Raw genomic sequence first — 27,876 nt, 5'->3', positions numbered from 1 at the left:
CAATGTAAATGATGAACCCAAAGTAAAAGGGGAAGCTCCTCCCTGTAGGGTTACCTCATTGAAACAAAACAAAACAAAACAAAAATACAACAGGGGACCTGGGTGCCTCAGGTCATGATCTCAGGGTCTGGGGATGGAGCCCCATGTAGGCCTCTGCAATCACTTGATTGAGTCCACTTGAGAGTCTCTCTCCCTCTCCTTCTGCCCTTTCCCTCAGTAAATAAATATATCTAAAAACAAACAACAACAACAACAACAACAAAAAACCCAAAACCACCAGTTATAAAGCCTTTGGTTAGAGGCTAAGGGAGTCCCCTTCCCCCCTGCGAGGAGAGACCACCTCCTTTCTCACCTGTATACTTAGTAACTCCTTGTCCCTTTCTCTAAATGGCTTGCCCTTGGATTTTTTTTTTTTAAGATTTTATTTATTTATTTGACAGAGAGTTAGAGAGGGAACACAACATGGGGACTTGGAGAGGGAGAAGCAGGCTCCCTGTGGAGCTAGGGGCCTGATGCGGGGGCTCAATCTCAGGACCCTGGGATCATGACCTGAGCGGAAGGCAGACGCTTAACAACAGCCACCCAGGCGCCCTTGCCCTTGAATTTCTTGCACAAAGACAAGAACCCTCTTGGTGAGAGACCTGAGGCCTGCCCTCCCAGGGCCCTGCCCCTCTGGCATCCTAACTGAACCCAGGTCCTTCTCCCCACTGGCAGCAAGGCCACCTACCCAGTCTCTGAGCGCGCAGCAAGGACAGGAGTTGGTAAGGAGGTCGCCCGCCCACCGGATAGGAGGTGGCCTGACGTCTGCCTGTCACGAGTGACAGTAGAATGAATCCGTTGTCCATCCAAGGACATTACCTGGGAGGGATAAGACACCCAGAGAAGGGGGGAACATGTTTGTAAATCACAGAGACGGTGACATACTGTTCACCGGAATCCACAAACAGTCCTTGGATCGGAGAACAAGACCCGACACCGCCTGGCTGAAGGCGCGCCGACCCCACCGACAGTACAGCTGCCGGTGGCGCACGCGATGATGCTCGGCGTCACGATCGACCGCGACGCGAGCCAAAACCACCACGAGATGCCCCTTCCCCGCCGGGATGGCTGGAATCCAGACGCTGGGAACCGGCGCCGGGCGGAGATCCCGGAGGCCGGACCCCCCCGCCCCCCGTGACGGCACCGGCTCCCGGACTGCGCTCCAGCAGGCGGGACAGGGGCTCCATCCCCTCGCCCAGGGGGGGACCACGGACAGCTCCGTTCCGCCGCGTCCCGATTGGGCGCCGCACGGGGGAGGCTCCGCGGGGAGACTGTGTCGGATTCCGGGGGCGGAAGGAGGGCGCAGGCGGGTAGGCGGGCGGGAGTCAGCCGGGTTGGGAACCGACTCCCCGCAGGCATGTGAGACACGTGCGGAGCGCCGGCCTGTCAGTCAGGATGCGGGAGGCGGGGCCTGGTAGCGCAGCCGGGTGTGGGTCCCCAGGGGCGGTGCCTGGAGTGCCGCCCAATCCGAAGGTGAAGGGCCGCAGGCTGTCCTACCACGGCGCGGCGAGCTCGCGTCCCGGAGAAATGTCCAATCAGGGTCGGGGGGAGGTAACTTCGAATCCCTGTGCAATCCGGTCGCAGGACCCGAAGCATCGCCCAATCGGAGCGCGGGGCCTGTAACCCGCCCAATGAGGCCTGAGGGAGGTCCTGGTAGGTGTGGCTCCGGGGGGCAGCGGGCGGTGCTCACCGGCGTGGAGCGGCGCACGTGTGGGTCTGCGCGTCTGGACGCCGGGGGCTTCCGCAGCCGGACGCCGAGATGGTGAGCGCGGGGCCCGCAGCGTGGGTCCCGCCGGCCAGAGCGAAGCAGGAGCGGCCGCGGCGGGGCGCTCCCCTCCCGGTCGGGCCGCACCTGCGTGCTGGGCGGGTGGAGCCGGAGCGAGGCCGGCGCGGGGCGGGCAGGCCTGGGGCTCCGGACGCTGTGGGGCCCCGCGGGGGGACGGGGGGCGCCGACCGGGCAGCGGGCGCGCAGAGGACCCCTCCGGGCGGGACTTCCGTGCGCTCCCCCGGGGTGGGGGTGGGGGTCTCTCACTCGGGCCGGGACGAGCGCGCGCGGGGCTGGGCCGCCCCGGACGGCCGCGGTGGGTTTCGCTTCCTGCGGAGCCTGCGCTTCTCGGTCCGGTCACTTCGGGGACGACGGGCCCGACGAAGGGTGTGCAGCCGCCGAGAGGACGCGGGACCGGAGCGGGCTGCCGCGCCGTGGTACCGTTAGGGGTTCTGAGGGACTTCGGCTGCATGTAGGGGCCCGGGGCTCCGGCGGGTCCGTCGGAACGGGCACGGGGCGCGCCGAGCGGTGCCCGTCGGGCCGCGGCCGCGCATCCGGCCACGGTTCGGTCCGTGTTCGGGGCGGACACCCGTGGGCGTGTGTCTAAGCCGCCTCTTTACCGAGACCGTGACAGACGCGCTGCAGTTCACTGCGTGATTTGGGGACGTTTTGCTGAAATCCTTCTGCAGAGGCGGTGACCCCCGGTGCCCCTGTGTCCCGCCGGCAGCACAGGCGGTGCGAGTGTGGTTTTGGCTTCGCCGTCCCGGCCCCTCGCTTCCGGCTGGGGACCCGGCTCGGACCGCCTGTCGGCTCCGGACACCCAGTCCCCGCGGAGGCGGCGTGGGGTGGCCCAGAGCAGTTCGAACGTGTTCCTGCGTCCCGGGTGACGGAGCCAGGGCTTGCCTGGGGGCCGGGGGCGGAGCCGCGGACAGGATCCCGCCGCGGAGGTCGCTGTTGGGACCGGGAAGGGGGCGAAGGGCCTCCTCTGAGAGCCGGTGCGCCCTGCAGGGGGCCTGGGGCTGGGACCTGGGGACGGACCGCGGGCCTTTGCGTACTTTCCGTGCCTCAAGGAGAGATTCATTGTCTCTGATAGCCTTTGGCTCTTTCCAGGCCTGGGGGACACTGTTGGTCTCCGTGTGCCCTTTGTGCTCCTAAAACTTTTAAGGAAGGAGGGTTTTTTTGTCTTTTGTTATTCTGGTATGTTTTTTTTCCATTTCTTTGTGATTCGGACAGACTGGGAGGTGGTGGGATGGTAGTTGGAGGCAGCCCTACTTGGAGGGGAGAATGTTGCCAGGGGCTTAAAAAGGACCTCGTTCGGGCCGCCCCCGACCCTCTGAGCTCACAGGGGGACCCACTGTGGACCTGTAACCCATCCATCCGGGTGGTCACTCTTTGGTGAGTCAGAAAGGGCACCAGGTTGAAATATCCCCCCACCCCTCCCAAAAGAACTATGGATTGGCCGAGGCAAGGTCTCAGGAAAGGGCTTCCAAAGCATCCGCTCCGGGAGGCAGGGTGATGGATCTTTCCCTGGGGACAGCTTGTCCTCCTCTGCAGAGGGCGGGCTGAGGTGGGTTTCTGGTGCTGCGTGGGGACAGCAGCCCCTGCTCTGAGCCGCTCACCCGTGCTACTCCTCCCGAGTGTGTCCTGGGGAGGCTCTTGCTACCCAGTGGGTCCAGCGTGGGCGACACGACTTCTGCCCTTGTCATGTGCAGTGGGCTCTTATGTTTTCGAGTGTGGGCGGGTCGGGGCCTTGGGGGGTGGGCGGTCCCCACGTTCATCCCCGGCTGGTGTGGGCACCGCAGCTGCAGTCATTCTAAGAGTAAACCGGAGTAAACACTGACACATGGGGGGGGGGTCGCTGGCGGTGTCGGTGGCCGGACCTTAAAATTGACCAGTGAGTGTGGCTGCGGCGTCCATCCGGGCGGATGCCTGTCACCCAGCCCCGGGAGCTCTCTGGCTCGGCTCTGTCCAGCCCCGGGAGGACCTGGGATCTGCTGGGCGTCACAAAGCAGTCGCTCTAATCCGTACTGGGGTGGACTCTGTCATCCTGGGATTCCCCTGGGTTTCCCGCGTGCTGTCCCCTGTCACCCGCGCGTCTGCTTCCTTCACGCTCTGTGGACGTCCGTGCGGTCTCATTTCCGTGCGTTGCACAAAACAAAAGGAACAAAAGCTGAATGACGTCTTCTGAGAACGAATAAGCCTTGGCACAGGTCCGCAGCAGACCCTGCCTGCCGCAGACAGGGCACCGACCTCTGATCCCAAGACAGAACTGACCCTCCAACCTCCGGCCCGGGGTCCAAGAGAAAGCAGCACCGTGGGCTCTGTGGGACCCACACTTGCGTGCTCAGTGGTCAGTGTCTTCTTGGGGTCCATTTGTGATCAGCAAGTCACACTGACATTAACAATAAAACCATCACTTCTTTTTACAGGAAAGATTGTGTTATGGGGTGGGGGGAAGTAGGTGGTTCAGTGGCTTAGTGTCCAACTTTTGATTTTGGCTCAGGTCATGATCTTGATGTCTTGAAATTGAGCCTTGTTCTGTGCTTAGTACATGGTCTGCTGGAGATTCCCTCTGCACTCATAGATCCATAGGTAAGGAATAATGACAAATAAATGTATAAATAAATATGAATACAAATAAATTAGTAATTAATGAAAAAGAAATTAAATTAAAAAATTTAAAAGTCTTAAAGAAAAATGGGTTTATGTGGGAATATCAGAGAATCGTAATAGGGTACAAGGAAGCCCCCAGCAAAAGCACAGGCAAGGCTGGGAAAGAAAGGGAGCGGCTCCTTCTTCCAAGAGCAGGGGGTGGGGCACGGGAGGGGCCGTCACACAGAGCATCCATTGGAGCAACCTGGTTGGTCCATGTGTTGTGGCTTCTCATTGGCTGAGCCGTGAGTGTCTCTCATTGGCTGGACTGTTGCCACGCGGAGAAACAATCTTCCTTCCGCTGGTGCAGGACGGACTTGGCTGCGCGCGTCTCCGCCCGTTGCTCCGCAGCGGGCCCTGAGCCAGGGTTCGGGAGCTTTCTCTGCGGACTCCGGACTCCATCTTAGTCGTGTGTCCGTCACTCGTTTCCGGGGAGTGGACGGGCTGCTGCGCGGGTTTCCTTGCTGGCTGTGGGGTCGGCTGCTGAGCGCGTGCGAGCGCGAGCTGGTGTTGGCGCGCGCCCGCCCTTGTCGTGGGCAGGTGGTCGCTGTCGTGCGCGGTGACTCGACGCTCACCACTTTGACTCTTCCCAGGCGGCCGCACCGTTCGGCGTTCCCAGCAGCAGAGATGGTGACAGCTGCCCTTCCTCGCCTCCTCCCCGGCTCGCGCCTGCGAGACCTCGTAGCTGTTCTAGTGGGTCTGAAGGGGGTCGGCTTGCAGGGCCGCGTCCGTCCCCTGACGGCTACCGTCCAGCATCTCCTGAAGCTGTCGGCCGCTGGCAGATCCTCCTGGGAGCCGTGGCTGCTCAGTTGTTAGGTGTGGGCTTTTCCCTGCTGCCCCTTACCAGGGCGAGGCCGTTCCCCTTTGTTCCTGGTTGGTTGAGTTCTCTTGTTAAGACAGGGTCGTGGTTTCGTCAGATGGCGTCCTGGGTCCGTCGAAGCGATCATGGGGTTTTGGTTTTCATTCTGTTCACAAGGCTTATGACTGCAGTTGTGCTCCCTGAACCGGCCGTTTTATTTCCTATCATGGGACAGACCTGCTGCCGATGCCCAGAGGCCTGTCCCACCGAGGAGGGGTTGCAGCGGATGGCGGTAGTAAGCCCCGCTGCATCGTTGGCGGCAGTGGCCGGAGCCACACACCAGGTGGCCAAACCGGGTCATACAAGGAGAGGACTCCCCGTTGGGACACATAGGAGCGTGTTTGGCTCTAGATCAAATGGCGGCTGAATGTAAGGGAACAAAGAAATTAAGGGGTTTGTCTCCAAGCGAAGCTGCTGAGAGTCAGGAGGCCTCAGGAGAGGGTCTGGGAAAGTACATTCCCCCTGCAGAGTCACTTTGCAGGAGCTGCTGTTGCCACCTGCGCCGCGTGTTGGGAGTGGAGGGCTCAGGTGATGTAGTGGGAGAGAATAGGAACGGGGTCCTTTGCCCACATGGGCACTCACAGCCCACGACCTTCTGTTTTTTGTGGAGTACTAGGGTTAGACCAGCCGAAGGACTAAAAAGAGAAAGAGGGAGGAAAGGGGTAAGGGGGGATATCTTTCACCCTTTTGGGCAACGCAGTCCGTAGGGCACTCCTTGGGCCTCTGGATGATCTCAAGGAACAGTCCCAGCTGGAGATCGTCACCGAGGGAAGCTCCCACAAAATTCTTAAAGACTCTGGGGATACAGTGTCAGAGCAAAGTGGCCCCCATGACGGACGCCAAACTAGGGTGGCCTGATCCCGTGGCGCTGTGGCATGGGTGGGGAAGAATTCCCCGAGACAGACCCCGGAGATAGAAGTATATTGAGGACCCCACAGGGGAGCAGCACACGGGACAGCGGAGGACAGTGTCTGCCTCAAGGTGGTGCCGAGGGGCGAGAATCGGGGGACCATGAGGGAGTATGTGATCCTATGGACTCTTCCCTGTTTGGGTAACTGTCCCTGGTTGGAGGAAGTCTGCTGCTTGCTTAGGGCCTCTGCCCATTTCCCGGTAGTGACTTCATGAGCCGGGTAGCATTCAGCTGTGGTCGCTGTGCGCCGTTTGCTTTGATGCTTATGTTTCCATTACCCGAGCTTATTGCTGGAAAGCGGCCCCTACATTATGTCCCCCCCTTCTGTTAAGGTCACCCTGGGCTCTGTTACCATCCGTCTCTCAGGGGCTCCTCTTTCTGGCGCCCTTCTGCTTGCGTTCTGGGCACCGGGGTATATGGCCGAGGCCCCGCTGATTTCCGTGACTCTTCAGGAACTGGAACTCCTCTTATGCACTACGTGTGCCAGGCCCCTGGGCCCTGTGTCCCTGCTCACTGTCCACCTAACCCAGGGACAGGGTGGCATCTGCCTCTGCCGGGATGGAGGGGACTGTGCTAGGCTCCGTGACCTCGTTGCCCTCCAGCGAGAGCAGCACTGGAATCCGTGTCTTCACAGCATCCTGACATCTGGTTCCAGTTCTTGGGGCTGACAAGGCAGTAATCGTCCTTGCGCAAGTCAAAGATGTGCCGTCCAGTTTCCGTGTGCTCTGAACGAGTATTTCATTTTTCATTCTTTCCCATGCAAGTGTCCTCAGATCTGCTCATTTTCAGTACAAACAGCCTATATTTGGGTGTGTGTACGTCTGTATGAGCTGTCGTCATTGCCCTCTGCTTCAGGGTCCCAGCCCTTCCGGTCACTGAGGGCACTGCTATGGGTGTATTTGTGTGTTGTCACTTCCCGCATGGGTGTGACTTCGGTCCTAGCGTGGGATGTGGTTCCCTAAGTGTCGCCCCCACATCCTCCCACACACATGGGTGAGGACGGAGCGTTGCTACAACAGAACACGTGGATGTTCCAGGACGCGGTGGTCTTTGAGGATGTGGCTGTGAACTTCACCCGGGAAGAGTGGGCTTTGCTGGATGGTGATCAGAGGCAGCTCTACAGAGACGTGATGCTGGAGACCTGGAGGAACCTGGCCTCCCTGGGTAAGCGTGGCTCCTCCCGTCTCTAGAGTTGTAGGGAACGGGTGCTTCTTAGAAGTGTCTGATCTTCCTGGGGCTGAGGAATGGGAATATGCTGGAGGAGAGACAGACGTGGTCCAAGCCTTCTTGGAAACTACCGAGGGTCACATAACCTTTTGGTAAAAACAGAGTTTCATGTGTTAAATCGACTCTTCTTTAGTCTTGATCCAAGTCTGAGACTCCCTGCTTTTCTAAACGCGAATGTGGTCTCCAGGGTCCCGTTAGGGCAGGGAGTGTACTTTTCACTCCTAAGAAAGTTACATGGGGGTCGCTACCTGTCAGGCTCGGTGACGTCACTCCAGTTAAACCCTGACTTAACGAGAGGGAAGATGCCAGAGTAGGAGAATCCCGAGCTCACCAGCTCTGCTGGACACACTGAGGCAAGAGCTGCTTGTGTTCTGACTCAGTCTGAAAATGATCTGAAGGCCGCCAGAACAGATCTTTTGCAGCTAGTCCCGGTGAGAAGTCCTCATGGGAGAGGGTAGGTGGGGCAGAGATGTGGTTGGAAACCCAGCCCCAGTGCAGCTACGTGGAAAACCGATGGGCTCATCTCCCAGGTAGATAGAAGCAAGGAAATGAGTCCCTACACCAGGCATCTTGGCCCTGGGAACCACAGTGCAAAGACCAGGGCCTGGGACACCTGTCTTTGAAAATCAGTGGGTCTTAAGTTTGGGAGCTAAAACATCAGTGGGGCGATGGGACTGTTCCTTGAGAATGTCCAGAGATCAAAGGGGAGCCTTACGGACTGCCTTTGCCCAAAAGGGTGAGGGATTTCCCCTCTTACCCCTTTCCTGCCTCTTTCTCTCTTTAGTCCTTTGGCTGGCCCATGCAGGAAGGATGGAGGGCTATAGACAACTGACAGAGAGCACACTGTTGCAGTTGGCTCGGGACGGAGCACAGATCTGCATGTTGAAATGTCCCTGCTTTATGTGTGAAGATTCATTGCCCAATTTCAGGGCACACACTGGAGGCCCAGAGAGCCGTCTAGGGACTGACGTGTTGACGGGTGTCATTTGTCTTGCAGCCCGTCCCCGGAAATAGCCAGCGGCATCTGGGAGCCAGTTCTGACCCGTCACATGTGCATTCCTTATACTGGTTCCCCCACTCGGCACTGGTTCCCACTCACCCACCCTGTCTAACCCACCTGTCCTGGAGGTGCCCGTCCAAAGTAGCTCCTGTCCAGTCACCCTTGGTGGCAGCCTCCCTTGGGACTGATGTCTTCCCCATTGGGACTCCTGTCCTGCCACCCCATCAGGCAGCCCGCGGTGTGATGCGCACCTCTCCATCATGATTTCTGTCCCAGGGAGTGAAGGAGCTAACCACAGCGACCAGGGAGCCTGCATTGGCCGCATTCAGGCCTTTGGTCCCCTGGCCTCTCAGCTGCCCAGTACTGCCCACCTGTGCAGTCCCCACGCATTGTTGCACACAGACATATTGAGGGTGACCCCCATTCATCAGTGCCCCAGCAAGGCTACAGCAGGACTTCTCAGCCAGCCATGCAGGGGTGCGAGCCCCACACAGTGTCATGTAGCAGCTGGGTCTCAGCCGTGACAGGCGGCCACACAGGGCTCACAGCAGGACACTCCTGGAGCAGCTGTCCTGGTGGCTGGGGTATGCTGTGGTGGAGGGCACCGTAGCGTGTCTTCTGGAAAGGCCACTAGTCTGAGGACCGGGAGATGTAGCTGACTGACTTAATACCTGCCAGCACGGGGAGAAGACAGAGGAATTTGTTGCAAAGAAAATAACAGGATAAAAGCACTGAAAATGACCTAAATCATAGAGAGATAAGTCATCTACCAGATAGAAGAATTCAAGGTAGTGGTCATGTAGATACCGCCCAGGCTTGAGAGAAGAGTGGCTGGACACGGTGAGAACTACAACAAGGAGATAGAAAGTATAAACGAGAACCAATCACAGCTAAGAAACGCCATAACTGACGTGAAGAATACACTAGGGGGATCCATAGCACATTGGAGGAGGCCCAGCAGCTCCCCGCGATCTGGAAGGTGAGGGAACGTAAGAAGCAACCAAGCCGAAGAGCAGAATTACAGTAATGGTGAGAAATGAGTAACTGACGTATTAAGTTCACGGGCCTGTTGAGCACAACAGTGATGACAACATTTGCATCATGGGGGTCTATGGAGGAGAACAGAGAAAAGAGCAGAACCTTCTCTGAAGAAACTGTGGGTGAGGCGTTCTCAGATCTGGGCATGGAACAGATACTCAGGTCTGGGAGGTTCAGCAGGGCCAAATGGGAAGAACAAAAGAAGGTCCACACCCGCATTTACAATAAAATGGAGAAAAAAGGAAATATGAAGAGATTATCTGAAACCAGCTGGAGAAACTCTAAACTACAAGGAAAACTCCCTAAGGCTGTTAGCTGATTATTCAGGAGAAGTCCCAGGGCCAGTGGGAAGTGGCTCAGAGCTTCTGGCTCAGGTCGGCTCTTTGCTCAGAGTGTAGTCAACTCCTTTTCCCTCTGTCCCTCACCCAGCCGCTGCTCTCGGGTGCTCTCTCTCTCACTCTCTCTCAAATAAGTAAATCTTAAATAAAACAAAAACAAACAAACATTTAACAAACTAGGAAGAAGTACATGCTTCTCAGTAATTCCTTTCAATGTGGACAGACTAGACGCTCCAATCAGAAGACATACATTGACTCAATGATAAAGAAAAGAACCGACGTGTCCTCTGCCTAAAAGGGAGACTCAGTATGACCTGAAAGTCAAGTGGACTAAAATAGATTCTCCACGCAAATAGAAGGGGGGTAGAAGCTAGAGCTCGAATACTTACATGAGATACAGTAGGCGTCACAACGAAGACTGTGACAAGACAGAGACTGCCATGACATGACGATAAACAGATTAGACAAGACCAGTTGAACAGTTGAATATATCTCTGCACCCAATGGGAACGCTTAAATATACAAAGCAAATATTAGGAGACATAGAGTCAGAAAGTGACAATAGTAAATAATTGTAGGAGGATTTAACACTCCACTAACATGCCTGCATAGAACGCCCAGACTGAAAATCAGTAAAGAGTGGATTCCAGTGACATCGCACCAGGGGGACATAGTGAACTTTCCATTCCAAATGGCAGAACATGCATTCTTTTCAAGGGCACACAGAACATTCTCCAGGATAGTTTGAGTGTTAGACCACAAAACGAGTCTCAGTAAATTTATGAAGACTGTGATCTTAGGAGGCATGCTTTTGAAGAATGGCAGCATGAAATTACAAGTCAATACTAAGAACAGGAAGCAGCTTGGGATGCCTGGCTGGCTCAGTTGGTCAAACGTCTGCCTCCCACGTGGGTCACGGTCCCATGCTCAGTGGGGAGCCTGCTTCTCCTCTGCCTGTGGCTTCCCCTGCTTGTGCCCCCTCTCTTCTCACTCTGACAGATAAATTTAAAAAATGTTTATCAGGGGCACCTGGTTGGCTCAGTTGGTTGAAGCCTCTGCCTTCGGCTCAGGTCATGTTCCCGGGGTTCTGGGATCAAGTCCCATGTGGGGTTCACTGTTCAGCCGTGAGCCTGCTTCCTCCCTCTCACTCTGCCTGCCTCTCTGCCTACTTGTGATCTCTCTCTGTCAAATAAATAAAATCTTTAAAAACAAATCTTTACCAAAAAAATAAAAATAAGCAAATACATGTTGAGGCCAAACAGCATGCTACTTACACCAGTGGGTCAACAGAGAAGGTCAGGGAGGAATCACAAAATACTTGGAGCCAAAGAACAACGAGGGGAAGATGGAACATCTTTGTCCCGAGCAGCACAAGCTAGTAAGAGAGATGTGGACTGGGCGCCTGGGGGATCAGTGGGTTAAACCTCTGTCTTCGGCTCAGGTCATGATCTTGGTGTCCTGGGATCGAGTCCCACATCAGACTCTCTGCTTGGCGGGGAGCCTGCTTCCCCCTTTCTCCCTGCCTGCCTCTCTGCCTACTTGTGATCTCTCTCTCTGTCAAATAAATAAATAAAATCTTTAAAAGAAAATCATCAGGGAAGTCCAAACTGAATCAGCAGTGAGATACCACCTCAAGGCAGCCAAGTTGGCTGTAGGAGAAGGACAAGGATCACAGGATAACAGGTGCTGGTGAGAATGCGGAGAAAAGGAAACTCCTCTTTGCTGGTGGGAAGGTAAACTGGTGCAGCCCGCGTGGAAAGCAGTACAGAGTTTCTACAGAACACCACAGAAGGACCATATCATTTGTAAATCTGCTTCTGGATATTTAACCACAGAGAAAACATTAATGTTCATCGTAGTGTTAGTTGCAATACTCAAGATACGGAAGGATCCCACACATCCGTCGACGGGTGCATTGTATAATGAACATGTGGAAAATGCATATAAGGGACGATTACCCGGCCGTGGAAGAAGGATGACGTCTTCCCATTTGTGAATATGTGGATGGAACCGAGGGTTTTCTTCCAAGTAAATAAGTCAGAAAGACAAACACCATATTTAACTTATGAATCTAAATAACAAAGTGAATGAACAAACAACAGGAAATAGACAGACTTAAAACTATCAAGAAGAAATTGGCGTTTGTGCCACTGGAGGGTATGGAGGGAGAGGAGAAATAGATGAAGGTGATTGAGCGGTCCAGAGCCGCACTTACCGAAGGTGTGAATGAATGAAGGAGGACACTATTGCGTGGGGCCCTGGGTGTGGTGTATAAACAGTGAATATTGGAACACACACACACACACACACACACACAAAAAAAAAACCTAAATGTGGGAATGGAAAGTACAGCAGAGGGAATACAGTCATAATATTGTATTAGTTTTCCATAGTGACAGATTTTAATTACACTTAATGTGGCAAGAATTTTGTAATGCGGATGGTTGTTGAAACACCGTGTTGGGAACTGACCATAAAATGAACGGTCAATATACTTCCAGCAAGAAGAAGAAGAAAAAGTCCACACTTAACCATCATCAGTGAACTCGAAGAATAAAGAGCCCATCTTCCAGACTGCTTGTGGCCCTTCAAATCCTCCCCCCTGCTGGGCTGTTCTCGGGGAGCTCTCGGCAGCCACACCCACCGTCCGACCCCCCTGTGGCAGCTAGGGCAGTCAGGCAGGCTCCCCCGATGGCCTCGGTGCCTTCAGAACGGTCCAGCAGCCCTCCCTCAGTCGGAGAAGGGAGAAGGGAACGGCATTCGCGCATGTCCGTTAGAAACGTGACCCGTCCTTGTTCTGAGAAGGGCGATTTTGTCATTGCCCTGGCCTCCTGTCACACATTTCATCCATCCTCGCCCACGTGGCAAGCCTTTCTGTGTTCCTTGGTAGAAGTAGGGTGTGAAGCTATGGATCTTGCCCAGTTCCTTTCTACTTTACTTTTCTGATAATACTTCCCTCCACATTAGTCGCCATGGATTTTGAAGTATTTCTGAGTAAACAGGCTGCCCTACATACACTTTTCCTCTTATTGCCAAAGTCCCAAATCACTAGGGTCCTGAGGATTTTTCTTTGGTTACTTGTCTGTTCTTCCTGATGAACCTCGTTTCCATTTCGGGATCAGTGTATGACTAGAAATCGACTTATGGCCTGTTTTCTTACCTTCAAACATCCCAAGAAATTGAACTTTGCTCCTAATTTTTGCAGTTGGTACAAGTCAGGATGAAAGGAGTGCATCAAGGACTCAGCGGAATGTTCTGCAGAATGAGCTCCCCAGTGAAGGCGAGACCGTCTTATGTGCAAGAAATGATTCGTGCTCTGTCTTTGGAGCAGACTGGAAATTTCCTAATGGTGGAGATCAGACCCAAACCAAGGAAAGGCGTTTGAGGTGAGTCACACTCATACAGGGGAAGGAGGGGCTCAGGGCGGACGGTGAGACTAACTTGAAATCAAAGGGCCGCTGAGAGCACACCTCAATAATCGTATGATCCAAACTTTCACACGAAGAAGTTTTAATGAATGCATTCTAGATACTGAACATCTGAAAATTCATTCAGTTGGAAATAATGGTGAGAAAAATGACATCCGAGAAACCTAGCGTGTTCGGACAGTATTTCCGTCTTCAGCCAGTACATTAAGCTTGTTTCACTGTTACCATGGAGACAGTGCCACAAACACAGCCGTTCACTGCAGACGGCCATTATGTAGTCAAGTAATCACTAATATGGATCAGTAGGTAATTAATAAAGAGATCAGTTAAAATGATTATTCCGTAACAGTGTGCCTTCCCATTTTGAACAGAAGTCATCTGCCGGAGCGGGTCTGTGAAAGCAGTGAAGATGATCGACATGGAGAAACCAGAAGGCAGATGACAAGTCTTCCCGTGCGTGAGGATCGTCCTACTGGAGACAGGTCCTGTCGCTGCGCCAAGTGTAGAGACGCCTTCACCGATGGTTCTTTCCCTGAGAATCCACTAAGATCCCACCCTGGACACAAACCTAGTCCCCGTGAGGAATGTGGGCCGGCCTGCAGCTGTGTCTCTTGCCCCAGCCCTCACGTGGACACAGGCCTTGGAGAGAAACCTTATGAACCTCCGGACACTGGGGGAGCATCGAAGAGAGACTTGAAGAGTCGCGGTAGTAAACAATCTTTAAAGTGCAAGAAATGTGGAAAAACTTTCACTTGCAGGTCGTCCCTTCGGGGTCACGTGAAGGGTCACTGTGGACAGAGAGTTCATGCGTGTGACGTGTGCGGGAAAGTCTTCATGTATCAGTCCTACCTTACATGTCACATGATTACTCACACTGGGGAGAGACCCTATGAATGTGTAGAGTGTGGGAAAACTTTCCAGAAGTGTGGACATTTTAATCGTCACATGGCCTCCCACAGTACCGTGAAACCCTATGAATGTAACCGGTGTGGCAGATCCTTCCGGGATAACACAGACCTGCGAATCCATATGAGGACGCACACTGGGGAGAGACCCTATGAATGTCAGCAGTGTGGGAAGGCCTTCAGATATCGTGGAAATCTGCGGGAACATATGCCAACACACACGGGGGAGAGACGGTATGAATGTCAGCAGTGTGGGATGGCCTTCAAGTATAACTCAGGCCTGCGAGAACACATGCGGAAGCACACTGGAGAGAGACCCTATAAGTGTCAGCACTGTGAAAGAACCTTCATTCGCCACTACACACTTGTACTACATACTGCGAGAAGGCACACCGAGGATGGAAACTTGGAATGTAAGGAGTGTGGTGAAACTTTCAGAAAGCATCAACCTTTCAAATGTCACATGGCCACACACGGTATCCTGAAACCCTATGAATGTAAGGAGTGTGGCTCAGCCTTCAGGTGCCACAGAGACCTCCAGGTACATACGAGGACACACACTGGGGAAAGACCCTTCAAATGTGAGCTGTGTGAGAAAGCCTTTAAGTCTCCTGCAAACCTTCGAGCACATATGAGGACACACACTGGTGAAAACCCCTGCAAGTGTCAGCAGTGTGGGAAAACCTTCTCGACTCCTGGACACCTGCGAGCTCATATGAGGACGCACAGTAGAGAACGACCTTGAACATGTCAGCAGTGTGGGAAAGTCTTCACCTCTCCTGGAAACCTACGAGTGTCACCACTGTAGCAAAGCCTTCAGGAGTCCATTGCGCCTAGAAGCACACAACGTGCACACAGGGGAGAGACCTTTTAAGTGTAGAGAGTGGGAAAGCGTTCAGTCGGCCTCACTGAGAGAACTTCACTCACAGAGAGAACTTCACTGGTCACTACTCCTTTCAGGAACACGTGAGGAATCACAGTGGACGGTGACCTTTTGTGAATCTACGGTCTCTGGTAAGACCTTCCACTGTCACACAGAACTGCAAGTATCTGTGATGGCACTCACTAGACGGGAATTGTGTGAATGTCCACGCTGTGGGAAAGCCTTCAGGTGTCCCTCTAATCTTCGGGGATGCTTGTAAGAGCACAGTGATGTGAAACCCTGTGAAGTTAAGAACCATGGAAAGACCTTCCAGTATTTCCTCAATCTGGGAGCACAGACACTGTGGGAAAGCGTTTAATCTCCCTAAAATCATTTTTTAAATGAGAGCCAATATACTGGAGACAAAGGCGAATGGACACAGTTTGGGGAACACTTCCCGTATAGAACGTCATGTATTTTGTTCATGACAGTTGTGGCAGGACAGAAATCATTTCGTTGTTACAAACTTTTTTTTTTTTTTTTGCAAGTGCCTCTTCCATGATAGAGATGCGAAGTGTCTTAATTTCTAGTTCCTGTTGCTGATACAAACACTCGTGGTGAGTGACTTTTGTCCTCTACATCGGTACGACATGCACTTTGTTGTGTCAGACTTGAAGTAATCACCTGGTTATGTAAAACATATTTGGTTTTTTTTTTCCTCCCATTACAATGTCTTTTACACTCAGGTTGATAAGAATGTGTTTGTGGGAGGGGTGTGTATGTGTACAACTTTATATAATTCTAGAAAAAAGGAAAAAAAAAACTTGAAGTTCATATTCCAAACACTTCCCAATCTGTGATCATCACATGAGACTTTTTGATTGTTGAAAGTTCTTTTCTGTTTTCTGTTGCTAATAGTGGAATTTCCTGACTGAATCACCTCTGTATTTTCAGTCTTCATTATTGAAACACATATTTTCACCTAAATTTTCTCCTTTTATTGAAGAGAAATAAAAAAAAGATTATTGTTACATATTTTGTGTTGTTTTTATCTCTTCTGAGAGTTATTGTTGGTGTCTTTGGTTTATTTTATTCCAATATGACTTGGAAGAATGTGCCTTTTGACCAATGCTCAGGATTGCTTGTTTTTTTCCCCGCAACTAGCGATGGTGGTGGGAATATCTATGAAGTGCTTTCTTCTTAACCTCCGAGCCAGTCTGGCGTGCACAGTGCCAGTAATAGCAGCCAGAACTCCTGCCAAAATACAGCATAACGTACATTATAGGCATGGGAGCCTCTTCGTTTTATTGACATTGGATGTAACAACATTTCATGGTTTCCATAATATTCCACAGTCCTGAAGTACCCCAGTCGCATACCAATTGGACTAGTGTTTGTGGATTTACCCTTGGCAAAAAGAGAGAGTGTAACTCACCCTGTTGGGGTGGACATCAAACGGGATAGTATTGCTGTCTCAGACCTTCAAAAGAATTTGCAGGGTGCTTGGACGACTAGGTCTGTGGATCGTGGAACTCTCTCTCATCTTGGCGTTGTGGATTAGAGCCCCACATTCTGTGTACAGATCATGTAAAATAAGTAGTCATCAAATAACATCTTACAAAGGGAAAGGATTCCCAGAAGCACACCCAAGATAATGTTTACTACATTCATGCTTTTTAAAATACCCACCAGAAAACTGTGAAAAAAGTCTTTTTTCCTTAGAAGAGTGACACGTAATGTCACCGGAACTCAAAACCTGATGTGTCTGCATTAAGGATGAGGGGTTTTGCCTGGATCCCAGTGTGGTCTGGTTCCAAGATCAGATACCCTACGTGTTTATCTTGAGTTTGAGCAAACTTTAATTTTTTGAGACTTTATGTCCCTTTAAAACTCAAAGTTTCAACAAGTAGATGATGCCTTCCATTGAAAGGCAGAGAATGAAATTGTCTCCATAGTGTGCCAATATAAAGATGCAGATTGTCCGCCATCCAGAGTTACCTTAGGGGTCCATGGAAAGTACAGAAGATTCTGCGGTTCCCTGTGGCATGACTGTCTGTGGGTGTTATCCAAGTGGAAGCAAAAACTCGCTACACTTACCAGCTGGAATCCCAAATCCAGTGCATAGGTGAGTTACGATGAAAAATTCCCTCTAGTGGCAATGGATGTCAGTGGCCTGTGGGGTTAGAAACAACAGTGTGGAGGCAGGAACATGTTACTTAATTGCCGAGAGGTCCGGGATAGATGTCCGTTGCCAGCCATTGGGTTTTCTCACCAGGAAGACCGTGTTACACGGAGTAGTGCTGGGAGATCATGAGACACTAATGCTTAAATCTTCTATCATGGGCTTGATGCCTGAAGTGCATCTTTATAGACTATTGTCTCATTCTCCCAAGAGATTTTGAAAAATACAGTTTTATCTTTATGAGGCGTACTGTGGGTTCTGCCAATCTCAGCTGAACGTGTTGCCCGTAAAGAACAAGGTAGCAGATCCAGTAGGAACAGACCCCATGGCGCCATCAGAGACGGAACGTGCAGAAGAGGCCAGGAGGTCGTTCGCTTCTCCTGGTTGATTGTTTTGATCACTGCTGCCCAGTTCTGGAATTATGGGCCCATTTTGAGGGAACCAGATTCTGGCATTTATTTTTCTTTTTCTTTTTTTTTTTTTTTAAAGATTTTTTATTTATTTGACGGAGAGAGAGGAATCACAAGTAGGCAAGGAGGCAGGCAGAGATAGAGAGGGAAGGAAGCAGGCTTCCCGCGGAGCAGAGAGCCCGACGTGGGGCTCGATCCCAGGCCCCTGGTATCATGACCTGAGCCGAAGGCAGCAGCTTTAACCCACTGAGCCACCCAGGCGCCCCTGGCATTTTTCTAAGGAATGTCAGGTGCACACATGAAGAGAGGAGAAGCAACAGAGGGGAAGAAGGTGAGTATCTCTCCACGGGCCCCGAGAGGAAGAGGCTGAGAGGCAGGAAGAGACCTGTGGAGATGTTTTTAAGAGGGCCCACTGTTGGAGCTGTTTAGTCCTTGTAGGCAGGGGTTTTGTGTGAGGGAGTTGGCCCCCAGGAGGGTAGTTCTGGTGTCAAGGGCAGAGACTCCTCCCAATGTGCAGATGGTCTCACCAGTTGTTTAAAAGGGACCCCTGGGAACAGCCCCCGTAGTTCCTTAGAGCCCTGGTCTGGGAATGCAGGGAATGTTGGGACGGCCAGCTGGAAGGATCCAGGTGTCTGCAGCCCTTACGTGTGTAACAGGCTTCCTCCAGTATCCTGGCTCCTTGTCGTAATCGCAGAACGTACTGGTTTCATAACTGTTTCACATGTCGCAACTGAAAATTGAGGAGAAAAAAAGAAAGGGGCGCCTGGGTGGCTCAGTGAGTTTGGTCTCTCTCTCTGCCTTTGGCTCAGGTCATGATCTCGGGGTCCTGGGGTCAAGTCCCACATCCGGTGCTCTGCTCTGCAGGGAGCCTGCTTCCTCCTCTCTTTCTACCTACTTGTGATCTCTCTCTGTCAAATACATTTTTTTAAAATTTTCTTTAAAAACAATTTGAAGTCAGTTTTAATCATCCTGAATAGGCCCATCAGGTTTTTGTGTGCAAGTCTGAATTTTGTTCCACTCAGCGGGCTTGAGGGAAGATAGTAGAATTGCTCAGTAGTATTTCCAGCAAGTGTTCTAGTGTCCCTGCAGAAACATGCTGTTCCCTTAATACTTCTTAAGATGTTCCTACCGGGCCAGAGTCAACCAGTGTTTGGCCTGGCCCTCACCAACAAGCATGTGAAGTAATTCCTAGAAATAAATTTGAATAACTGTTCACCATACCTCTGGGGATCCTCAGCCACATTGGGAAATGCTAACTGTGGCTCATGGTTCAGTCTTGAATGCAGGGAATTGAGGTTCCTTGGACCCCCAAATGGGCCTGTTTTAACAGGTTCAGGATAGGAAGGATTGGGGAGAGCATCTGAGGAAAAGGGACCTTCAGAGAAAGAATTAGAAGTGGGGGGTGGGTTCATAGGAGATGAGGATTGGGTAGAGGAAAAAGAGGAGGAGGCCACTGGAGGACTGGTCTGAACACCAGGTGGTGGCAGCTTTGGAGACAAAGAAGATGGGGGAGGTGGGGACAAGAGGATCAAAAGCCATTTTGATAGCTTTCAGTGGCTCACCTCTGTGAATTTAGAAATGGTGTTTTGCAGAGAAGCACCATTAGGTCCTGATAGCGTTTGGAAATCTCGCAAATAGCCATTGAAGCAGGCATTGGATCTGGTTTTGACAGCTGTAGTCATGGCTGTTAAATTGCATTTTGATAAGGGTCAATTTGGGGAGATCAGAAGTTCCCCATAAGGACTATTGATGTTCTACGTTCTTGTGTAGTTAGTCCATTTAGTTAGAAGCGCATGTGAGGAGAGGTGGTTTTTGTAAATATAACACTAGAGGACGCCACAAGATGGGACAGAGGGATACCCTCAAAGCATTTTGATGTCTGGGATCCCATTTCTTTAGAACAAAAAGAAAGTCCTAAAACCCACTTTTTCAACAGGAACAGGTCAGGTTCAAAAGCAGTTAGTCTGAAGGCCAGCTCAGGTCCAGAGAGATGGGTCTGGAGGCTGATGGTCAAGAATGAACTTGGAATCGTCTTTGGTGCAAAGAAGGTAGTTTTATCAAAGCACGGGGACAGGAACCAGGGACGGGGCAGTCTGCCCTGGGGTTGGCAGGAGTTGGCCGGTTATATCTTTTCAAGTTGAGGTGTACTTATGGCTAGCATCAGTCTCTAAGAAATTTGGTATCAACGTTTTAAGGACCTTGAGGGACTGGCTGTTACCAGCAAAATGCATTATTGCTATCTAGTAAAAGCTTAGTCTTGAGACCTTTTGGTTTTGTATCAGTGAGCCTTAGGATTGGAGAATGATTGTTAATATACATCTTGGGGGGTAGAGTTGAAGGGAGTTTCTGAAGAATATTTATATCTTCAAGGAAGTTAACAGGATCATGGAAGTAGGGCTAACGTTGAGCTAAGGTTGCTTTTTGCCCGTAGCAAAGTATGAACATCAAGGCAGTGAGTTCCTAGAGGAAAGTCAGCCTGGCCGTCTCAAGGACTTGTTTGTAGGTTGCCAGGAAATTGGATTTTTCTCTTGCATTAATTCTCCACATCACTTCCCCCTGAGCAGTTGTGACCCTTAAATCTTACAGTTGCCGCCGATAGAAGGTCTTCTGTGACGTCTTCCGGCTCCGTGGGGTTGTAGAGGTGTCCCCACCTGTGGACGCCAGGGACTTACATATAGAGAGAGCATTTAAGAAGGCAGTGGCAGCTGCATCAGACGGAGACCACAAGTACGGATCTGCCCTAGTGGAGAGGATCATCTGCTGGCTTGACCTTACAGCGCTGAAGGGGTCTTGGCACCAGGTGGAGAGTCGTGGTAGAAAAGAGCAAAGTGTACTTATTGGAACAAAAGGAAGAAGAGGCAGAAGCCCAAATAAGAGTGGTTTTATTGTTGACCAAAAATCTTATAGTTTCGAGTTCAGCCATCGCTAAAAGAAAGAGACGGATGGTTCAAGGGCCCCGTTGAATATTCAGGTCAGGTGGGACCCCTGAAATACTACTGGGACACGCCGGCATGTGTACACAGCATTCTGTTTCTGTCACAGCACAACATCCACCTTGTGCAGCAGCTAAAGCATCCCCTGCATTCTGTGTCGCACACGCGCTCTGCACAGTTGTGTTCCTTCAGCCTTTAATAGGGAAATGCTATTTGAGTGTCATTTAGGGCTTTGACTGCTATGAAGAGCTTCCTTGTGCAAAACAAAACCCTTCGTCCTAAAGAGGAGTAAAAGTGGACGCTAGGTGGTCATACCAGTGAAACACAGCATGTGTCCACCATTGTTTTCAACGTGAAAGGTTGGCTGGGTTGATAATGGTTTTAAAGTGGGTCTGTCCATCCAGGCAAAACCCAGAGTGCAATGGTCTATCCGGCCTGGGGGAAGCCATGGTTAAGGTTAGAGCCATACAGCCATTGGGCTCTGTTAGGAGCCAGCCATGTAATTCTGGGCCTCCTTGTCCACTCAGTAGTGAACCCATCCGTGGCCTAAACACTGACTTGTGAGCAAACTTCTGATGGTAGCCTCTGTAACGGCTGTGTGCTGTTGGTTCATGTGTTGTCACTGTTTCCTTTTTTCCCCAGCGTAGAATTGCCTTTTGGCTTAACTGTTCCATTGTGGGGTAAGCCATAGCTATTAATTCCGGTTCGGTGTATTCCATCTAGTGTGTACCCGGGTTTGCTTAACGTGGCTGCTGTCGGCTTGGCTAAAGGCTCTACTTGCCATTTTCTATCACTAGAGGCAGTTCCTGGGGCAAATTGTGGCTAAGGGTTAAAACCATCAAAGCCCTCTTTGTTTGAGATCTAGCCTTAACAATATCCTAATAATGAGGAGTCAGTGGGAAGTGGTAGAAGACTTGTCCCAGACATAGGGCATCCCCAAGTGCATCAGCCAGTCCCATCATACGCGTAGTGAGGCTACCCATTATGTCCATCAGTCCGCAGTCAGCCGCATGGAGGGGGGCACCCCCTAGCTTCAGGAGTGATTTTACCATCTTACCCATGCACAATAGGTCATGGTGTTCCTTGAGTTACACGATTGTTGGGGGACCCATTCGTATTGCCAGCTGTTCAAGCAATCATGTGTTGCTCGGATACTGGTATTACCCTCACAGAAGCAGTAGGGGATGTTGTGAAAAACAGAAGACACAAATCCATGATGTTCTTTTTTTTTTTTTTTAAGATTTTATTTATTTGTCAGAGAGAGAGAGAGCACTGGCAGGCAGAGGCGGAGGGAGAAGCAGGCTCCCCACCGAGCAAGGAGCCCGATGTGGGACTCGATCCTAGGACGCTGGGATCATGACCTGAGCCAAAGGCAGCTGCTTAACCAACTGAGCCACCCAGGCGTCCCAAATCCATGATGTTCTAAGCGACCTTTCTTTTTTTTTTTTTTTTTAAAGATTTTATTTATTTATTTGACAGACAGAAATCACAAGTAGATGGAGAGGCAGGGAGAGAGAGAGAGAGAGCGGGAAGCAGGCTCCCCGCTGAGCAGAGAGCCCGATGCGGGACTCGATCCCAGGACCCTGAGATCATGACCTGAGCCGAAGGCAGCGGCTTAACCCACTGAGCCACCCAGGCGCCCCCTCTAAGCGACCTTTCAACACACGTAGTCTTTACAGCAAACTTCCCTAGGAAACCTCCTGGTTGGGTTTGAATTCAATCAGTTACTGGTTTTGTCCAGTTCTGAGCAAAGGTCTCATGGCCAAAAGCAGCTAGACGAAGGATGTGAAGGGATCACAGTAGACCAACGAGGAGGAAGCCTCACACGGGAGTCTTAAGATCGGCAGCTGTCATGGTGACTTACTTGGCTGTCTGGTGCCCAAGACAGACAACTTTGTTTAAGGACAGGAATAAAGAGAGGGCATCAAACCATTCCAGCCCTGGCACTAACTTCTAGCCAAGAGGCAGGCTTTCCCCGCCCCAACAGTAGCCGTGGGCTACAGGATTTCAGCCTGAGCAATGGACCAACTCCTTGAAAAGTCGCTGAAATGGAAGTAAAGGAAGGGAAGGAATTTGCAAGCCAAGTTTGCTCTGAGGCTTGGAGTGCAGGTGAGAAGAATCAAGCCCCATAGTTCAGTGCCAGAAAGATGTGAAAGATGTGAACTGTGGTCTAGAGAGAATTCTTGAGATGTCTTCAGTGCAGAGAGTGGTTTATAAAGCATGGTGATAGGAGCCATGGGCAGAAAGAGCTGCCCTAGGGGTGTGAGGCTGCCTGATGGCAGACTTTCAAGTTGGGAGGGACTTAGGGATAGCACATCTGTCTAAGGAATTTGTTACCAAGTTTCCCAGGTGCTTGAGGGGCTAGCTGTGGTTAGGAAAAGGTCATTTATTACCGTCTAGTAAAACCTTAGTTAAGAGATGCTTCAGGTGTGTATCAGTGAGCCATTCTCTTGGAGGCTGATTGTTCACATGTATCTTAGGGTAGGGGAGGGTAGAGATAAAGGACGTTTCCTGAGGAATTTTTGTATGTTAAAGCAGACCTATGGGATCTGGGAGGTTGGAGTAACGTTAAGCCAAGCTTGCCTTTTGTTCTTGCCAGAGTATTAACATTGAGGCAGTTGAGTTCCCAGAAGAAATCCACAAGCATGACAGTCTAAATTGGTGGCCTGGTTGGTGGTCACAGTGGGGCGGAAGTTGGGAACCCAGAGCTGTGGATTGCTGATGATAGACTCTAGAATCCCATCCTCGATGGGGAGATTTTGGAGATGGAAGTGGAAGGCAGGACAGCAAAGAAGACAGAAGGGAAAAGGTTGGCGTCTGGTGGGTACAAGCCTGATTGACAGGCTGTTCATCAGAACAGTGGACTCCACTCTTGCCCAGCCAGCTCCCGTGGATCAGTTCATGTGGATGGCGACCCCAGCCGGAGTCTAGGGCATCATCGGTGTACTTTAAATACTCATGCAAGTTAGGCCACTGGTGAATGGTCAACCTAGAATCATCAAGATGGGAATTCTCAGAAATGTGCCTGCGGGCCTTACCAACCATGAAATAGCACAAGTCAGCAGAACTGTAATTATTGTTGACCTTTCAAGGTAGCATGAAAATATGGAGTCCAGTGAAGAGATGAAAGGAAAATGTACTTGGAGATAATATATCTATTTCAGAAATACACATGTGTATATAGTCCAAAATATGCATGTATATGTCAGAGACACACATGCAGATGACGTTGGAAGGATGAGGAGCAAAACAGGAATGATTTCAGTTAACACTACTGCTTGATTCCCAAATTGATAAGACATACGAAGTACAGGCATACACATGCTCTGGGTTCAGTATTGTACCCCCCACATTTCGTGTCCAGTGGAACCTCAGAATACACCCTCACCTAGAAATAAAGTGAACGCACAAGTAATGCAGATGAGACCATATGGGATTAGGGTAGGTCTAGAGCCAGTGACGGGTATCCTTATAAAAGTGGGAAATTTAGACACAGAGATCTGCACTGAAGACAGGGTCAGACCACGTGAGACAGAAGCAGGGAGGGGCATGATGCGTCCACCTGTCTGAGAGTGCAAAGGACTGTTGGCGGCCACTAGAAGCTGGGACAGAGCCTCCAGCAGGAACCAACCTTGCAGACAACTTGATCTCCGGCTTGCAGCTTCCTCAGTTGTGAAACAACAAACATCTGTCATTTCTGCCACCCAGTATGTGGCACTTGGTTATGGCAGCCCCGGGAGATAAACGCGGTTCTCAAGGAGGGAAGGTGCCTTGGATATCCGAAGGACAATGGGAGCACAGTGAGAGGGGGCGGAGGAACAGCAGAGGCCAAGAAGACTGACTTTGGTGGTGGGTGGCCTGGACCCTCAAGATGAGCTGAGGAGGCAGCCTCACGGGATCCCTCTGTTACCGTGACAACAGGGACTAGGATGGTGATGTAGCCATGGCGGTGGATCAGACTGAGTTGTTAGGAGTGGCGTTGATGTGGAGGTTGGACCCCAGGTACAATTTGAAGTTAGAGCCATCAGAATTTCCTTGCTTGGAGGTGGGGCTGAGAGAGAGAGAGAGAGTGAATCAAGGGAGACCTCATTATTTTGTTGGAGAAAAACTGCCACGATGGAGAGGCATCAGCTGCGATGGAGGTCTTCACACGTTGAGAAGGTTTTGGTGGAGTGGCAGGAGAGCTCCTTGGAGCCCTCCGAGATGGCAGTGAGATAGTGCACATCAAAGGAGAGGATAAGCTCTTCACAACACTCATTGATTTCACTCCAATTCAAAACTAATTCGAGAAGTAACTTACTACCAACATGGCTTTTACAAGCAAAAAAATGTGGAGTCATTAAGATAGCTGCAAGCATTTTTTTTTAAAGATTTTATTTATTTGACAGAGATCACAAGTAGGCAGAGAGATGGGGGGGGAGCAGGATCCCCGCTGAGCAGAGAGCACGATTCGGGGCACCATCCCAGGACCCTGAAACCATGACCTGAGCCAAAGGCAGAGGCTTAACCCACTGAGCCACCCAGGCATCCCAGCTGCAAGCAGCTGAATCAATCCAGAAAAAGAGTTGGGTCTTAGAAGGGCAGCTGAATACAATTGAGTGGAGGGTAAGGTAGGGAAGACCAAGCATATTTGAACAAAGGAATTTTGATACAATGATAGGAGGGGCACCTGGGTGGCTCGTTTGGTGAAACTGATATGAACCTTTTGACTCCTTTTTACATGCAGTAGAGAACAGAACCAGTGTGCACACAGGTGATGAAAATAAGGAACCAAAGGGAAAGGACGTGATTGCAGCTGAGTTACTGGAGTCTGCAGGGGACAGGGCGTGTCTTCTGACAGGACATCAGTCCACGTAGGATGGGGGTGTCACTGCCTCGTTCTTGTTCGTGTTGTGATGTCATGGATGTTTCTTTTGTTATATTTCTGTCAGATGTACATTTCGTGGATTTCCCTGTGTGTCGAATTTACAGGAGCATGTTATGGGATGGATGAATCTAACTTACCTCCATGCTCCATTTTATATTATTTTTGTAGTTTTAATGTATGTTTAAAAGTTATTTATTATGAGGGGGGAGGGGCAGGATGAGAGATAAAAAGAGAGAATCTCTAAAAGACTCCACAAGGAGCTTGGAACCCAACACCGGGCTCAGTCTCACAGATCTGAGATTGTGACCTGAGCCGAAATCAAGAGTTGGACACTTGATTGAGTGTCCACTCAATCACTGACTGAGCCACCCAGGTGCTCCCCAATGCCACACTTCAAATAATCTATCTAAAATTATCTCAGTAGGCAGAAGAAAAGTGTCTGATAGTATTCAGTGTTCATACTATGACAAATACACTTACCAATTTAGGAACGCATGACAACTCTCCAGTCCTCTTGAAGGGCATCTCCAAAATGCAGTATGCAAGAATGCATACGTAAATGTGCTTAGAGTCACTTGCTCAGTAGAATTGTATGTACATCATGAATACCCATCACTCCGGTCCCCTTCAGCAGGATTGTAGATCTCCCAGCCAAAACCAGGACATGTGGGTGCAAAATTACAGTGAAGGAAAGGACCTTATCCTGTTTCATAGCCAAAGCCAATGTGTACATAGAACCTCAAGCTTTCATAGTCATCAAAGAGAAAAGATAATTAACAGGTTCCCAGAATGTGCTCAGGATGTCCTTCCATTTCTAATCACTATCGAAAAGATAATATTTAAAGGGTGACATGTATAAAAGTTAAAATAAGTTATTCAGGTATCAAAGTAAATCTTATGAAGGGAGAGAACCTAATGTGAACATTGTGTGGTTTGTGTGGTTTTATATTCACCGACATCAAAAAAGACCAAAACAAATGCAAATCTGGTGCATACTCTAAGAAACGATTAATCAGTGTTGCCATGATGTGTATAATTACCAGAGAGCTGAATCATTTTAATAGAATTCCACCAATATTATAACCAATTTCCCCCCTGGAACTTAATAAATCCCATTGTACAATTCTATAAATAAGAACAAATGTGAGAAAATAGCCATTCTTTTTGAATAATGAAGTGAAGGGACTTACCCTAATATGATCAAGCATTAAACACTCACCATGTTGTAAGATAATGATGAAAGGGTGGGAGCGTAGAAGTATATTCACATAGAAATCAAAGGTCATCAGTTAAAATAGAAACACCTTTGCCTTTCAGTTCATGGCCTTTCACGATGAACGATTATCTAGGGACATGTGCGTTATCAAATGCATCTCAGTTCCAGGCCTTAGACAACTCTGAGGAGTATCTCCAGCCCTACACAAGCTGTCCTAGGAAATTAAATGTGACCCAAGTATTCCCGTCCTACCTAAATGGAAGCAGACATGTGTGCATGAATGCGAGGTGAGAAGCTGTTCAACACCCGCGGACGTGGGTTACCGCTCCAGGCCCGCCGGCGTGGACGGACGAACAGAGTGTAGCGCGGACACAGACCAAGGATTGTCACCCACAAAACGGAATGAAGCAGGGACACGTGATGTGCTGCGAGGGCATCGCAGAAGTACAGGGCGCCGCGGAAACACCTGAGACGGCCGGCCGGGGTGAGAGTCCGTTTCCGTGAAGATACAGAGGAGTCTAATCTGTAGAAACGAAGTTGCTCGGCGGCAGCCACGAGGCATGGTTTCCTGGCTGTTCTGGCCTTAAGTTTGTTTGAAAAAGGAAGGTACAATTCCCAGACCATAATCTCATGCCTTTTTTTTTTTTCTTTTTTTAAAAGATTTTCATAACCTGAGATTTTACTTATTTATTTATTTGACAGACGGAGATCACAAGTAGGCAGAGAGGCAGGCAGAAAGAGGGGAATCAGGCTCCCCACCCAGCCCAGAGCTCGATGTGGGGCTCAATCCCAGGATCCTGAGATCATGACCTGAGCTGAAGGCAGAGGCTTTAACCCACTGAGCCACCCAGGCGCACCTCAAACTTTTTTTTTTTTAAGATTTTATCTTTAAGTTGTCTCTACACCCAACATGGAGCTTCAGCGTGACATTCTGAGATCAAGAGTCCCACGCTCCATTGACTGAGCCTGTCGGGTGGCTCTTTTCAAACTTTTCAGTATTTATTGACGGCACTTACCTGAATCCATTATGAGTATGAGTATGACGTGTGTGAAGGGATTGTTCTAACACCGTTATTTTTTTTTCCATTCTTTAATTTGCTTTCTAGTGTGTAGAAAACAAATTTTCCCTTTTCACCTTTATTTATTTATTTATTCCCATTGGTGTTTGGCTCCTGGTTTCTTGCATTACTCAATAGGCTTTTGCTTTCATTGTTGGTTTTGATACTCAAAATTTTGTGAATCTTC

General features: G+C 50.3%; 1 protein-coding gene across 1 annotated transcript; it reads left to right on the top strand.

The window, feature by feature from the left end:
• The first annotated feature begins 1,730 nt into the window (after positions 1–1,730).
• LOC122909900 (zinc finger protein 77-like) lies at positions 1,731–15,006 on the top strand. Its single transcript, XM_044254596.1, has 4 exons — positions 1,731–1,801; positions 7,263–7,389; positions 13,034–13,214; positions 13,628–15,006. The coding sequence occupies exons 1-4, from the start codon at positions 1,799–1,801 to the stop codon at positions 14,904–14,906; spliced, it is 1,590 nt and encodes a 529-aa protein (XP_044110531.1). The 5' UTR covers positions 1,731–1,798; the 3' UTR covers positions 14,907–15,006.
• Positions 15,007–27,876: the final 12,870 nt, after the last annotated feature.

The sequence above is a fragment of the Neovison vison genome, chromosome 6 (assembly GCF_020171115.1).
Source record: "Neovison vison isolate M4711 chromosome 6, ASM_NN_V1, whole genome shotgun sequence".
Taxonomy (NCBI): domain Eukaryota; kingdom Metazoa; phylum Chordata; class Mammalia; order Carnivora; family Mustelidae; genus Neogale; species Neogale vison.
This window is presented reverse-complemented; position numbering and strand designations above follow the sequence as displayed.

Excerpts from the sequence above, each read along its gene's own strand:
- LOC122909900 (XM_044254596.1), top strand. Across the intron at positions 7,390-13,033 it reads GAGGAACCTGGCCTCCCTGG|TTGGTACAAGTCAGGATGAA; the intron begins GTAAGCGTGGCT and ends TAATTTTTGCAG. Across the intron at positions 13,215-13,627 it reads ACCAAGGAAAGGCGTTTGAG|AAGTCATCTGCCGGAGCGGG; the intron begins GTGAGTCACACT and ends CATTTTGAACAG.